Raw genomic sequence first — 13,383 nt, 5'->3', positions numbered from 1 at the left:
AAAATTGCCACACCGAATAAAGTAACTGTTCAAGATCCATTGGTAACTTATAAAAATAATATCATATTTGCATAAACTGTTACTACCATATATCCCGACTCTAGCACATTAAGATAAGCTATGAAAAAAATCATGTTCCTCTGCCTCTTTCTGGTTAAATAATGTTTATAATAATAGTTAATGCTATATTAACTATTCCAGGTTATTTATGCATAGCATAAACATAGTTAGTATAGCATGCTATGCCACTTTCATCAAAACCTATTACAAAGCTATAGCAATTTTATGTCATTAAATACGATAAACAGTTATTCTAGAACAGATGTGCGTCTTCTTTATCCATCCGTATTCCATCCGTTCGAAAACAAAGTTGCACTAACTGTTCGTTACAAGCAGCATTTGCCGTCAGTCAGGTAACGTTAGCTAATATAAACATATTTTTGCTAGCCTACCTGCTGCAAAATTACACCATTTTTGTACAAATAAAGCTATTTTATACAGTGTAATTTATCACTTACCACTATCTTGTTTTTTCTCTTTTTTCTTTTCTGGCTTCCTAAAGCATAATTCCGCTTCATGATCGCCGAGGAGGTTTTGTATTTTGCCGGCAGAGATTGCGTGGTTGGGTGGCTGTTGTCAGCGACTGAGAGGGCCCCCTTGAGGGGGATTCCGATAACAGTGTCATTGCACTTTACTGCATTGACTATCAAAGGGGCGCTCAAGCAGTTTGTCGTTGCATTTTATTCTTAACCTGTCGCTGTCTTGAGGCCCCAGGCCAGCTCGGTGCCCCAAGCAATTGCTTTACTTTCACTTTCGGACGGGTACCCGAATATGGAAGTGAACGAGGCTTTGCGATTTTTTTTTTTTGTATCTTGGCCTACGTGAAATTCTGCATCCATTGTACGATTTTTTTTATTTATTTTTTTCCACCTCGGAAGGGCAACGTGAGTCGAGAAGGGCATATGGGCAGTTGCCCGGGCAACCTGAGCAACCCCCCTGTGCACGTCCCTGAATCAGAGTATTGTCTTAATCAGATTAATATCGGAGTATTGTTGTCCATGTAAACGTAGTCAGTGTCTGTTGTTTAAAAGTGGCTTGACACGAGGAATGCATCAGCTGAAACCCATGTCTTGCATATGTGCGTAGTGGTTCTTAAAGCACTGACTCCAGCTACAGTCCACTCTTTGTGAATCTCCCTCATTTTGAATGTTTTTTGTTTCACAATCCTCTCCAGGGTTTGGTTACCCCTATTGCTTTTACACTTTTTTCTACCACATCTTTTCTTTCCCTTCGCCTCTCTAATAAATGTGCTTGAACACAGAGCTCTGTGAACAGCCAGCCTCTTTTGCAATGACCTTTTGTGTCTTGCCCTCCTTGAGCAAGGTGTCAATGGTCATCTTTTGGACAACTGTCAAGCCAGTAGTGTTCCCCATGATTGTGTAGCCTACAGAACTAGACTGAGAGACCATTTAAAGGCCTTTGCAGGTGTTTTGAGTGGATTAGCTGATTAGAGTGGGGCACCAGGTGTCTTCAATATTGAACCTTTTTACAATATTCAAATTTTCTGAGATACTAAATCTGGGCTTTTCCTTAGTTGTCAGTTATAATCATCCAAATTAAAAGAAATAAAGATTTGAAATATATCAGTCTGTGTAATGAATGAATATACAAGTTTCACTTTTAAAATGGAATTAGTGAAATAAATAAACTTTTTGATGATATTCTAATTATATGACCAGCACCTGCAATTAGAACTGTTGATGGAAAACAAAACAACAAATAATAAAACATATTTACAGGTTGTGATGCATAAACAACTGATTGCAGCAACATGGAAGCTGCTTCATCTTTTAGGAGAAGCTTTTGTTCGTAGCCTGCTCTCTTAGGTTCTGAGGAGCTGTCCTCCGTAAAATGTGCAACACACAGATAAATGCTGGGGTTATAATGTTCAGGAACAGTGTTAAAAATACATTTGAACCACTGTTTTCTCAGTTCATCCACCTAAGTAAGGCCAAACTAAGTTTTTATTTAAAAACCAGGGTGGAAAAAAACAGCATCTCTTTGACATATAGATTGTTTTCGGGGAGTGTGGGGCACAACGTAACGTGGGGATAATTGTAAAACACAAGGTTTAAAACATTTTCACACATGCAATGATGATGAAACTCTAGTTGCCATATCAACATTATTTAGAGAAAAAATTGCACCAACATTAAAAAATCTTTGGAAGATATCATTGAACATGTATTTAACCATTTCTTACTTAAGTTTTGTGAAGTATTGAGTGAAACGGCTTCTCAAACAAGAAAAAATGTAGGGCGGACATGAGTTTGTCCATCCGGAATTGATTGAAAAGTTATGGTTTGCTAGCCTGGATGCCCGCCGAACTCAGCCCCGCCCACAACATTTGAGCTCGGGCAGTTGAGGAGTGATTATGCCCGAATAGAAACTGTTCGGGACCAATAAAATCATCAGGGCAGGCTTTAGACGATGACGGACAGATGATAAACAGTAACGTAATCATCCACATCATCAAAGGCGCTTGCCTTGGATTGAATTTGTTCAAATCCTAAATGGAGTATTTGTTTGTATATGCATTCACCTTCACTATTTCTTTCTGAAATTATGATCATGTTGGTAAGTAACTGTGTATCCTTTTTTATTATTATTTATTTATTTATTTATTTATAACACCGGCAAAAATCGTTTATTCCAGCATACAGACAGGGTTGGCAAGTAACTACTAACCCAAAACAATAGCTTCTCGGGAGGGTTCTCTGGAAAAAAATGTCGTTTGGGGGGTAAAATGTGTGTTCTTTTGGCAAGGTTTCTTGCTAAAATACGCATTCCTGGGTATATATATTACTTATTACTTACATATGTATTACTTTTATCATGGATGGATGTGCTTTTTTGGGCTTCAAACAAGTGTGCCGCACACGTCCTGAAAAGGGAAGCCAAAGAGTCTCGATCACCCCCAGGTATTCTAATGGGATGCAAGATTTTCCAAAGATGGTTTTTTTAGGTAGTTTTTAATCACACTGATGTAAGTTCAAAAGGTCTTTTCTAAATTATTTTTTTATTTAATTATTTGAAGCTATAAAAACAGGGCTGTGACGTCATGAATGACAGCTGTGATTGACAGCTTCTCTGACTGAAGTAATCACTGAACGGACTTTATCCGGGATTTTCACGGACCTTTCCGACGTGATGACGTCATGCGCCATGAAAAACAACACAGTAGTCGCACTTTTAAGGTTAAAAAGTATATACATGTTTTTTTTATTTAGAAAATGGCCTATGGTTTGGCAAGATAAGACCCTATTGCTCAGCTGGGATTGTGCATCATTACTATAAATGGCAATATAATGTTTCTATACCTTTGCACATTTGGAGAAAAACACACCTTATCACACATGAAAGATTCAAGAATACTTTGTAGCAATTTTTACGTTTACAGTATTTTGTGTTTACTTTGCCATTTCCCACATGCAGACAGTTGGCTGATTATAGATTGACTATTTTTGTGAGGACATTTGGCCCGCTCTCTTTCTAAACTGACAATGAGGCGCCTTATATCTTTGATTTCATACCATGTGACCTTGACTTGAGCCAGTCAGGTGAATCTTATACTGGTTTTCGTTTTCCACAAAGCAGGAAGGCTGCACGGGGGAGATTAATGAATTAGAAATTAAAATGCCGTCCTTTGGGAAACCTGACTTGCTCCCTGCATAAACTCTTCCCAACCCCCACGTCTGGCCGTCCAGTGTCCGTGCCTCAGAGCAGTTATCAAACACCTGTGCATTGTGTGGCCGGTACAATCGCATTTCCTTTCCGCTCAACCTCTCCCTCCTGGATGGAGACAAACGGCTCGGTGGTCATTTGTGGTGGGAAGCCATCCTCATTCTATGCATTGCGGGTGACCATCTCTTCAGACCGTCCCTGGTTTGGTGATAAGAATGGATATAAACCAGAGTGCACCAGTTCACAGGCATCACAATGGATGCCTGTCACTCAAAGCTAACAGAGAGCCCAAAGGACCACTCATCAGGAAAACCTCTTGTGACCTCCACTACCCTGGGTCACCCTTTCTAATTCCCTCCCCCCTGCTCTCTCTCTCTCTTTTATATGCATGAATATATATCTCTTTCTTTGTTTATCACACCTTTGCAATAGTATGGAAAATGATATCATATAAAAAGCCACTCTTTTAAAGTAGTGAAATTGTGAAGGCACTACCTTGAAAAAAGTGAAACCTCTTTCTAATTTATTAAAGTGCATGGTTTCTGGTTTAAAGGTGCTGTATGTAAGTTTTCCACTTTACTAAAGCGTAAAAATACTATAATATGCTTGCAGATGTTTAGGAAACATGCTAAATTCACCTACTTGTTTCAAAGAAAAACAATGCTAAAGCCAATGTTTCTACTTTTCTACCAGTACGGAATGTCTGTTTTTGTTTTGGTCTGTGTGAAACCGCACACTGCCTGTTTACCCAAAAGTATTTCGACACCACAGGTCGCCAGTTGGCGTGTGTATTGCAGCCATGGAAGCCAGCAAACAAACCTGGTCAGAGATCGCAGATTCTACCTGACCTAAAAAGCCATATAAAATGTTCTATGAACGAGAGCATATTAAAACACGGATAAATCAACTCACCAACTTATAGTGTGGCTTTCATTGTCAATTGCGTGTCCACATGGCAACCCAGTTCTTCGTGGAGTCTGAAGAAAAGGGGTGGAAACAAAACTCTCCAATATTGTGAATTTGGACTGCAGTATTCATTCAACCACTAGATGTCAATCCTACATACTGCACTTTAAAACCTCTTATTTGTCTAAAAGAAAAAAAAGAAAAAAAAATTGTTAAGTATTTCCGCTTGACACCAGAGTGTTGAATGCAGAATGTGTTTTTTTTTTTTTCTGGTATTTTTTTAAGTAAATAACAGAAATTATGATGCATATTTTAAAAAGAAATCACAATTAACTTTAAGGTCTTTCGATGTTGTCTTTGTTTATAGCAAGTAAACTAAATTAAACACTGACAAACAAAATGTTTTTAGTTAGATCTATTAAATTCTATTTAAATAATAAAAAATGATATTAATATATTATAATATATTGAACATTTTGGCGTATGTCTAAAGGAAATATATTGATTAAGCATGGTCTTTATAATAAATTATATTTTTTACTTTGTATGAATGTTTATGTCTTTGGGAAAAATCTATATTTTTGATTAATATATAAATCGAATAAAAATGTTTCTGTACTGTACGGTTACCTTTCGAACGGTCAGTCGAACTGTGTCTTAAGACGCTATGGGAAATAATCTATTTCTCTAATTACTGAAGCATTTTTGTAAAATCACGCAGTGCTACTGACTGCCCAGTCAAAACAGTGTCGAGACATCTCGCATGCTATTGGCTGGCCAGTGGGAACGGCATGAACTAATGGCTGAGCAGCGTAACTGAGTGAACCAATGAGCCCAAAGCCCACAAATCGGGTTTAAAGCCCGCGAAATGGGGCACAAAACCTACCAAAGAGCGCCCTTAAATACACTGTAATGCCCTAAAACGTCAGATTAATCTCCTTCAGCGATGATCTCGGTCTTTGCTGATAAACTTGAAGCTAACATTACGCCACCTTCGCTGAGAAAAGACGAGCCTGCAGTGCAATTGCGAGCTAGCCTGGCCGGACATCCTGCAGTGAGTCAGCGGCCTGTTTTCAGCACGCTCCATTTAGTACTCATTCTCTTATCTCAGGGAACCGAGGTTACACAAGTAATCGAGTACTATTTCCTCTATTTCTTATTCTTAATAATGATTATAATTATCATTAGTTTAACAAAATATAAAAATTATGAATAAAATAATTCTTTATAAATTAAAAAAAAAAAGATTATTATTTAAAATGTTCTATTATCATCCTGTGACAATGACGGGAAGTTTAAGATGGCATGGAGTCTTTTGGAAATTTTTACTGCCATTTGGTTTGGTCAAGTATACTGTTTTTAAAGTGCAGGAAACAAGCCACCATGCAGAGAAATTCGTATTTTCAGATGGCTATTTCATTCAGAATTCCCCCTGAAGGATCGGAGACGTCATCAGTTCCTGTGTGTTCTGTCATGGCATGTCCGTTGTAAGCCACTGTGACGCCACTGGTCTCTGGAGCTGACCTGGGGAGAGAATGGACAGCGGAACAGGCCTCCAGTCACCCATCACACCCACCCAGTGAATGCACAGAGAAAAATGACCCGTCCTGACCCCACCCCATGTTTACCACAAGACGCAAGCTCTCTATTTGCCTCTCACCCCCTTTAAACTCAACTGAACGACTGAAAGTTTCCAATGGAGCCAGAACACTCGCAGGCTTTGTGAACGAAACACTTTGATTGCTCCTCTTTCTCTCTCATTGTTTCTCTCTTTCTCTCAGTGTCTTGAATATTTTCCACAGCAGCTCTCTTCCATCCTTCACAAAGCTGTCATTGTAGAGCAATCATGGCGTGAGGGAGGTTCATGAATGTCTGCCGTAGAGTCAGGCCACAGTGGGCCGCTCTCACAGCACACAAACACTGACGGATGACTCACGCTTCCGAGGCGACCTCTCGCTCTCAAATCATCATTTATTCTGTACATCATCTGCAGATCTGTTTAGGACGAAGATGTTGAACATGTCGGCATATGTGGATTCATTTGCACATAAAATAGGGAGCATGGATTTACTGTACTCTTACAAAAATTGTTTTTACACCGTACACTGTTGTTTCACTCACTGATAGATTCATCTCATTCATAGAATGTCCACAAAAATATTTGGACACCTTTAGACAATTAAAAACACCCAAACATTTTCATGTATAAGTTTTACAGTAAAAAAAAAAAAAGAAGTGTTAAATGTTATATATTTTTTACTTTATAGCTATTTATATAGCTTTGTATACGTTACTATATGCAATATAAACATTTTTAAAATATAAAGATTTATTATTTCTATTAACATACTAAATGTTAATATAAACCCGAAAATTAAAATGAATTGTGATTAATTTCAAAAATATGATTTCTGATGTGTCTTTAGCAAGTATGAAACTTTTCAAAATTCTAATTTAAATAATGGCAAAATCTGTAAATGTTAGCTTATTTTTTTTATTTGGAAACTTCTCTATTCTTTTTCACCCCGCTTGTAAACCCCTATCCTATTTGTAGGACATCACAGTTTGTTGTTTGTAACATTTTAATATTTTACAAAGTTTAGTCTTTTTTTTTGCCATTTTATATGTTGGTTTTTTAGTATTTTTTAGAGATATTTCACTTCGGCAATTAGCTGAAACAAAATAAGTAAGTTTCAGTTAATGTTTATATTTCAAGTATACATTTTTTTTTTTACAATTATTTTATGGTTTTAGTTTTTATTGATGATAATAACCCTGATCAGAATATTATAGTTATGTTCCATTTATGTGGCCATGCAGAAAGAGTATATATCATTGAATCTTTGTTTTAGCATTCATATTGTAAGTAATAAAAAAAAAAAATTAAAATTGATTTGTTATATAATCCAGTATCACTTGTACATTTCAGTGTGGCTTCACTGTCCAAATATTTAATTGTTTAAAAAAAAACATAGTCATAGTAACCCATACTTTAATGTAAAAGGGGAAAAAACATTAGATGTGTTTCTTTTTTTATCTAGTTTCATTTAGTTTAGTTTAGTTTAGTTTAGTTATATATTGCACATTTAATAATGGCACGGCCAACCAAAGTGCTGCACAAGCAAGTAAATTAGAGTAATAGCAATAAAAACAGCTAAAACACAAACCAAGACAATCACAAATTAGACATAGCAACAAACAATCCCAATATTATCTCAGCAATGCCGGAACTCATTACTCTAAACACAAACTTAAATAATATGTCATAAGCGAAAATGTCAAAAACCTGTATAGAAGAGGATAGAAAGCTACAGGGTATGACCACGGTCGGTAAAACCTATTGGTCTGATGGTAAGGTGAAGATCAAATCAGATGAAGTGCCAATCCCATTCAATATACAAATAATAAAGCCTTTTCCTTGATTCGATACTCAATAGGGAGCAGTTGCAAACTAGCTACAGGCAATACTTTTCCTCTTTCTAGTACACGTTAAAAGTCTGGCCACATTTTGGACCAATTGGAGATAAAAACAGACAAGATTGAGAGACCCCTAAATACAATTAATTGTAATAGTCCAGTCTTGATGACAAAGTTCTTGAAGGGAAGGAAAGATTTAGTTTTGGCAATCATCCTAATTGGCTGAAATTTATTTGTGTAAATTTGACTGTTGAGTCAAAAATGATTCCTAAATTTCTTGCTTGAGAACTTACAGTGCTCATAATAGGGCCAAGTCTTTCAGAAAGGATATTGGTACGTTCAGATGGACCAAAAAAACCTTCAGTTTTGGAGTCGGTCAATTGAAGAAAATATTCCACCATATTGCAATTTTCGCTTATACTACTGGGCTGCTGAGTGCTTCATTCTGATTGGTTGTAGAACGTTCTAAGTGTGCATTTTAAATAAATGTTTACAGGGAAAAACACAGCTAAAATGGTCTTGACCGCATTCGAATTCCATATCCCTTCGCCAAAGGAATTCAGTTATTTCAAAGGTCCTTACAGACTACAACAGAAAACAAAAACCCACAATGACACCGAACAAGCAAATATAGTAAACAATAGGATAAAAAAATGAAAAATTATTTATTACCACCAAATTACATTTTATTGCATCACATTGGGATCGCATTACCACCTTAGGTGCGCATGTTTAAAAAAATAATAATAATTCAAAAGGCCCGCCGTCATTTATTCCTAACTTAAACAGTCAAACAATGACTAAGGGACATGTTCTCATCTGATTTTAACAGAAGGTAAAGCTTAAAATCATCTGCATACAATGATATCAAATCGGGCCTAAAAAAGAACCCTGAGGCACACCAAATGCACAAGCTGGTGAAAAGAAGTTTTCAACAGCTACAGAAAAAGTTCTCCCCTTAAGATAGGGGGTAAAAAATGTTTTAAGCTGATCCTCTAATGCCAACATTCTGCTCAATATGTTTCAAACGAATTGAATGATCAATTGTGTTGAAGGTTGCATGCACCAAGGTCCAAAAGAACCAGAACGACACATCTACCCGAATCAATACAGATCATTCAATACTCTAACATTCCTCTAAAAATGAGGAGCGTTTAAAAAAAAAACAACCTTCTCCAGTACCTCTACCACAAAACTAGTAGACAAGCACATGGTCCTTACTGCGTAAACATGCCTCAAACAGGCAAAGAGAGCCAGAGGAAGTCAGAAAGAGCTGTGTGAAAGCCCCAGGCCAATCATGGCATTTCAGCCCACCGTGATGCAACCTGCTTTCTGGGGGGACAGAAAGAGTGAGAGCAACAACAACAGAAAGAAAGAGGAAACAGAAGAAAAGGGATGGAAAGAGGGAGAATAAAAAGCCGCACCGCTCTGTCAGGAAAGGTCAATTACGACCCTAAACCACAGGGGACATGTGTTGCCCAGGAAGTGCCTTCCGACCCCCAGCCCAGGGACGGTGCGCCACAACAGGCGCAAACCTCCCGTTGCCATGGCAGCATGACATTTGTCACCATTCAAATGAGGCCTGGACCTGACTTAAACAAGCCCGGCCAAAAGCCTTGTCTTGTTTTGCCTAAATAAACCTACAGTGGAATTATGAAAACATTAAAGTAGCCTGTAATAGGCCTACATTACGATCAGGCAGCAGCAGGTAATGTACTTGTAGGAATGGAGGTGATATTCATAAAATGCCTTCAAATAAAAAGCAATTAGTGAGATTTGTATTGTAAAGTTCAAGCATTTATAGAGCTAACAGACGAAACAACACCAAACCCACACAGACTCCCAATGAGCCATTAGAGAGGGGCCAGAAACACAGAGACATAAATAAAAGAGTCCATCGGGTCATAAACACCCAAATTAAACTAATCACGGCAGTAAATATCTCATTACATTGATTATACTAACATTAGATGCCACATAAAAATGATTAGTTAAACAAAGGTAAACAATTCGTTGGTCTGCCTTCTTCATGCTAATTGAGTTAGTCCAAGTTTGATTTTATTATCCAGGTTGTCATTTTATTATGGTTGTATATCAGATTGGGTTTAGGAAAGGTTGTCGAGATTATTTTACAAATAACCCATGACCATGCATTTTCTTTAGATGATGAATGTTTCAATTCTATACAAATATGCATATCAGGACACAAAACAGCCAGGATTTTACTTAGAAAAACAAGCATACGATCTCATATAGTGTTCAAAATTCAAATGAAGAGATATTACCAGAAATGCAATTTGTAAAGTAGACGGAGACAGGTCATAAAAACCTCTTCCTCACCTTTTACATCAAGACAAAACAATGTCGCCATCTCGTGGTTAGGAAATGTATATTATATTATATTATATTATATTATACTATATTATATTATATTATATTATATTACATTATATTATATTATATTATATTATATTATATTATATTATATTATATTATATTATATTATATTATATTATATTATATACATTAAAATGTGTTACCTCAATTTGGTTAAAAAAGGAAAACATACACTCAGTTCAAAGCCAATAATTGCACAGATTTTTTTAATTAGTTATAAATGGAGAAAAAACAAACATATTTTGCGGTTTTGTGCACTCAGAAAGACTTAATAACTTGAACAGATCATGAATGCAGTTTCTAGTATTGTAGATATCCTGTAACATTATTGGATTATAGAAAACTATGTAATCTCTATTTCTCCAAAAATATAATCACAGATGCATATATGCATATATTACATATAAAAATCTGAATATGGATTATTATGTATTGTATTTTAAAAATGTGAGAGCACTAGCAAAGCTATAAACCCATAATCACAACATTAGAACGTTTACATTAGAACTCAAAACATTTTTGACATTTTCAACAGGAATACAATAATGCCTCCATACTGTATTATTACTGTAACTGTAAGCTGTTCCAGTAATTCATTCATGTTGAGTTTGCACTTACACAATAAAGATTAGTCAGACAGACGGTTATTTGGAGGAGCATTCATGAATGTAAAATCTAATTTGCAGACAAATAAATGTTTTTCAGACTCACTGCCAGATGAGGGCTAATTTAAACGTGTTTTCTTGATGCTTTAAAGATAGCTACTGATTTCTACAAAAATGTAATAGCAGGTTAGAGACCGATAATAAACTGTCACAAAATACTGTCCATGTGAGCATGTTATAGATTAACAACCACAACATTTTGAAGATACCACATGACAACAACATACATGATGACGCCACTCAGTTCTTGTATATGTCTCTGACGACATTCACCACTGTTATACGTTCAGCATGGACTCAAACTCGTCTATTCTCTGCATTGTGTTTCCTTTCTTAATCTTCCTATAGCAGACAGTGTTGTACCTGCAAACAGGACGGTTGTTTTTATCCTTCTCGTAATCCTGGCCTGACATCTCAACCGAAGCCTGGAAATCATCTTGTTGTAGTTCAGCCAATCCGTCCTCCTCTTCCTCTTTTTCTTCCTCTTCTTCCTTTGCTTTTTCCTCTTCATTCTTGTCTGCTTTATTCACACTTATTTCCTCTTCATTCTTGTCAGCTTTATTCGCACTTTTTTCCTCTTCGTTCTTGTCTGCTTCATTCACACTTATTTCTTCATAATTCCTGTCTGAATTATTCTCACTTATATTTGCCGGCTCTTCAGAAGTCGTCGTCTCTTGAGGTAAATCTACAGTCTGACCATTAATTTGTTCTTTTTCAGCTACTAATGTGTCCTTGTTCTGCTCCATTGATGCCACTTCCTGTCCTGTGATTGGCAGCAGTTGTCGTAAATTGATAAAGGAAAAGAAACACAATTCTTTTATTTAAATGCCAGTTCTCAAATATAACATAGATCAGTTTCTGTATGACAACTAACAAATAAATAGTGTTTCTTGCGCTCTGATTTAACCTATTCACCCAATCAGTTTCTGTCTTTTCATTAGACACAATAGTCATGCCCAAATTAGGAAAGGACTTTTGGTGAAGACACTTGGCAAAAGATGCAAAGTTGTTTTGAGGAATTTTAATTTGATTTGACTAAACAAAGTGACTGCTCGAATGAGATCTGTGTGTACAATATTCTTCCTGGATGTTTCAACAATGAGAGGCCTTACATAATATGAAAGAATTAGGAAATTGTGCCATGAGGTTACATAAATACAGAAATCGTCTTAAGTAACCTCGTCGAGACATCTTTCAAATGACATGTTGAAAGTGTTAATGAAGTTCTCTTTTTGCTTTTGTAATTTATCTTAGTAATACCATATTAAAACTATTTTTTTTTTCTCCTCAAGATAAAGACTTTTGAACAAGTAAACCGAACCACCTGAATGTGAAAAGTGAACTTGTACATTTAAAAACCAATGACCAGTCTATGGAAAAGATTTGCATTGTCAGTACAAACACAGAAACCAACCACCACATTGACGCAAACTCTAAAACCTCTGTACTTACTTAATAATGTCTCTTACCTTGTTCCTGTTGGCTCATCAGTACTGTGTGAGGTTTGCTAGTGGGTCTGAAACTGGTCCCTGTGACTTGTAAAGGATAGTGGACTCTGAAGAAGAAGGATGCTCAGAAGTAGTCTCTTGTGGTGAGCAGCTTGTGTCCGTGTCCCTTCCTTCACGTCTCAATGGAATCTGGCTGGCATTGGGTGACGCAACCTCATTCTCATTCCAAGTGACGGAGCCGATGAGATTCTCATCCCCATTGTTTGAAAACAGTGTTGTTTGACTTCTAATTCTGGGCATGAGACATGACATTCAGTTTGAAAAGTGGCACCCTTTATTTTGAGCTTCCTCGAAAACAGGAGATTTATTGGTGTTCTGCTACTCTAAAGTTGTAAAATAAGGATAGCACACTTTCTGACAGGTGGATATTAGTTTAACACACTCTATAATATCTCATTGAGATGCCAAATACATTCAAAAAAATTATACTTTGGACCAACCTAAAAAAAATACTGTAATTTGTTACAGCTAAATTTATTAGTTTTTCTCAAGCAATAATTTTTAATCTGGTTAAAACTTTACAATTTAATTAAATATCAATCAGAATAGTTCTTCTGCCCAAGATAAAAAAAAATTACATTCACACAAAGTTAAAATATTGTTTATAGAGGCCATGAATCATTTTTTTTATGGTACAACTTACATTTTTATTTTACAATAATGACAAAGTATCATTTTAAGTTTGGTTATTTTTATATTTTTGTATATTTTCTTTAGCCACAAGACAAAACTTTAATATTTATTTT

General features: G+C 36.2%; 1 protein-coding gene across 2 annotated transcripts; it reads right to left on the bottom strand.

The window, feature by feature from the left end:
• Positions 1-10,653: 10,653 nt before the first annotated feature.
• Positions 10,654-12,764, bottom strand: LOC137093505 (ermin-like). Of its 2 annotated transcripts, XM_067458318.1 has the most exons (3): positions 12,599-12,764; positions 11,662-11,892; positions 10,654-11,625 (listed from the first exon to the last, which is right to left on the bottom strand). In XM_067458318.1, the coding sequence occupies exons 1-3, from the start codon at positions 12,615-12,617 to the stop codon at positions 11,408-11,410; spliced, it is 468 nt and encodes a 155-aa protein (XP_067314419.1). In that variant the 5' UTR covers positions 12,618-12,764; the 3' UTR covers positions 10,654-11,407. The 2 variants fall into 2 exon arrangements, with proteins under 2 accessions (XP_067314419.1, XP_067314418.1); XM_067458317.1 differs by having other exon boundaries at positions 10,654-11,892.
• Positions 12,765-13,383: the final 619 nt, after the last annotated feature.

Source organism: Pseudorasbora parva, chromosome 12 (genome assembly GCF_024679245.1).
Source record: "Pseudorasbora parva isolate DD20220531a chromosome 12, ASM2467924v1, whole genome shotgun sequence".
In the NCBI taxonomy this organism is placed as follows: Eukaryota; Metazoa; Chordata; class Actinopteri; order Cypriniformes; family Gobionidae; genus Pseudorasbora; species Pseudorasbora parva.
This window is presented reverse-complemented; position numbering and strand designations above follow the sequence as displayed.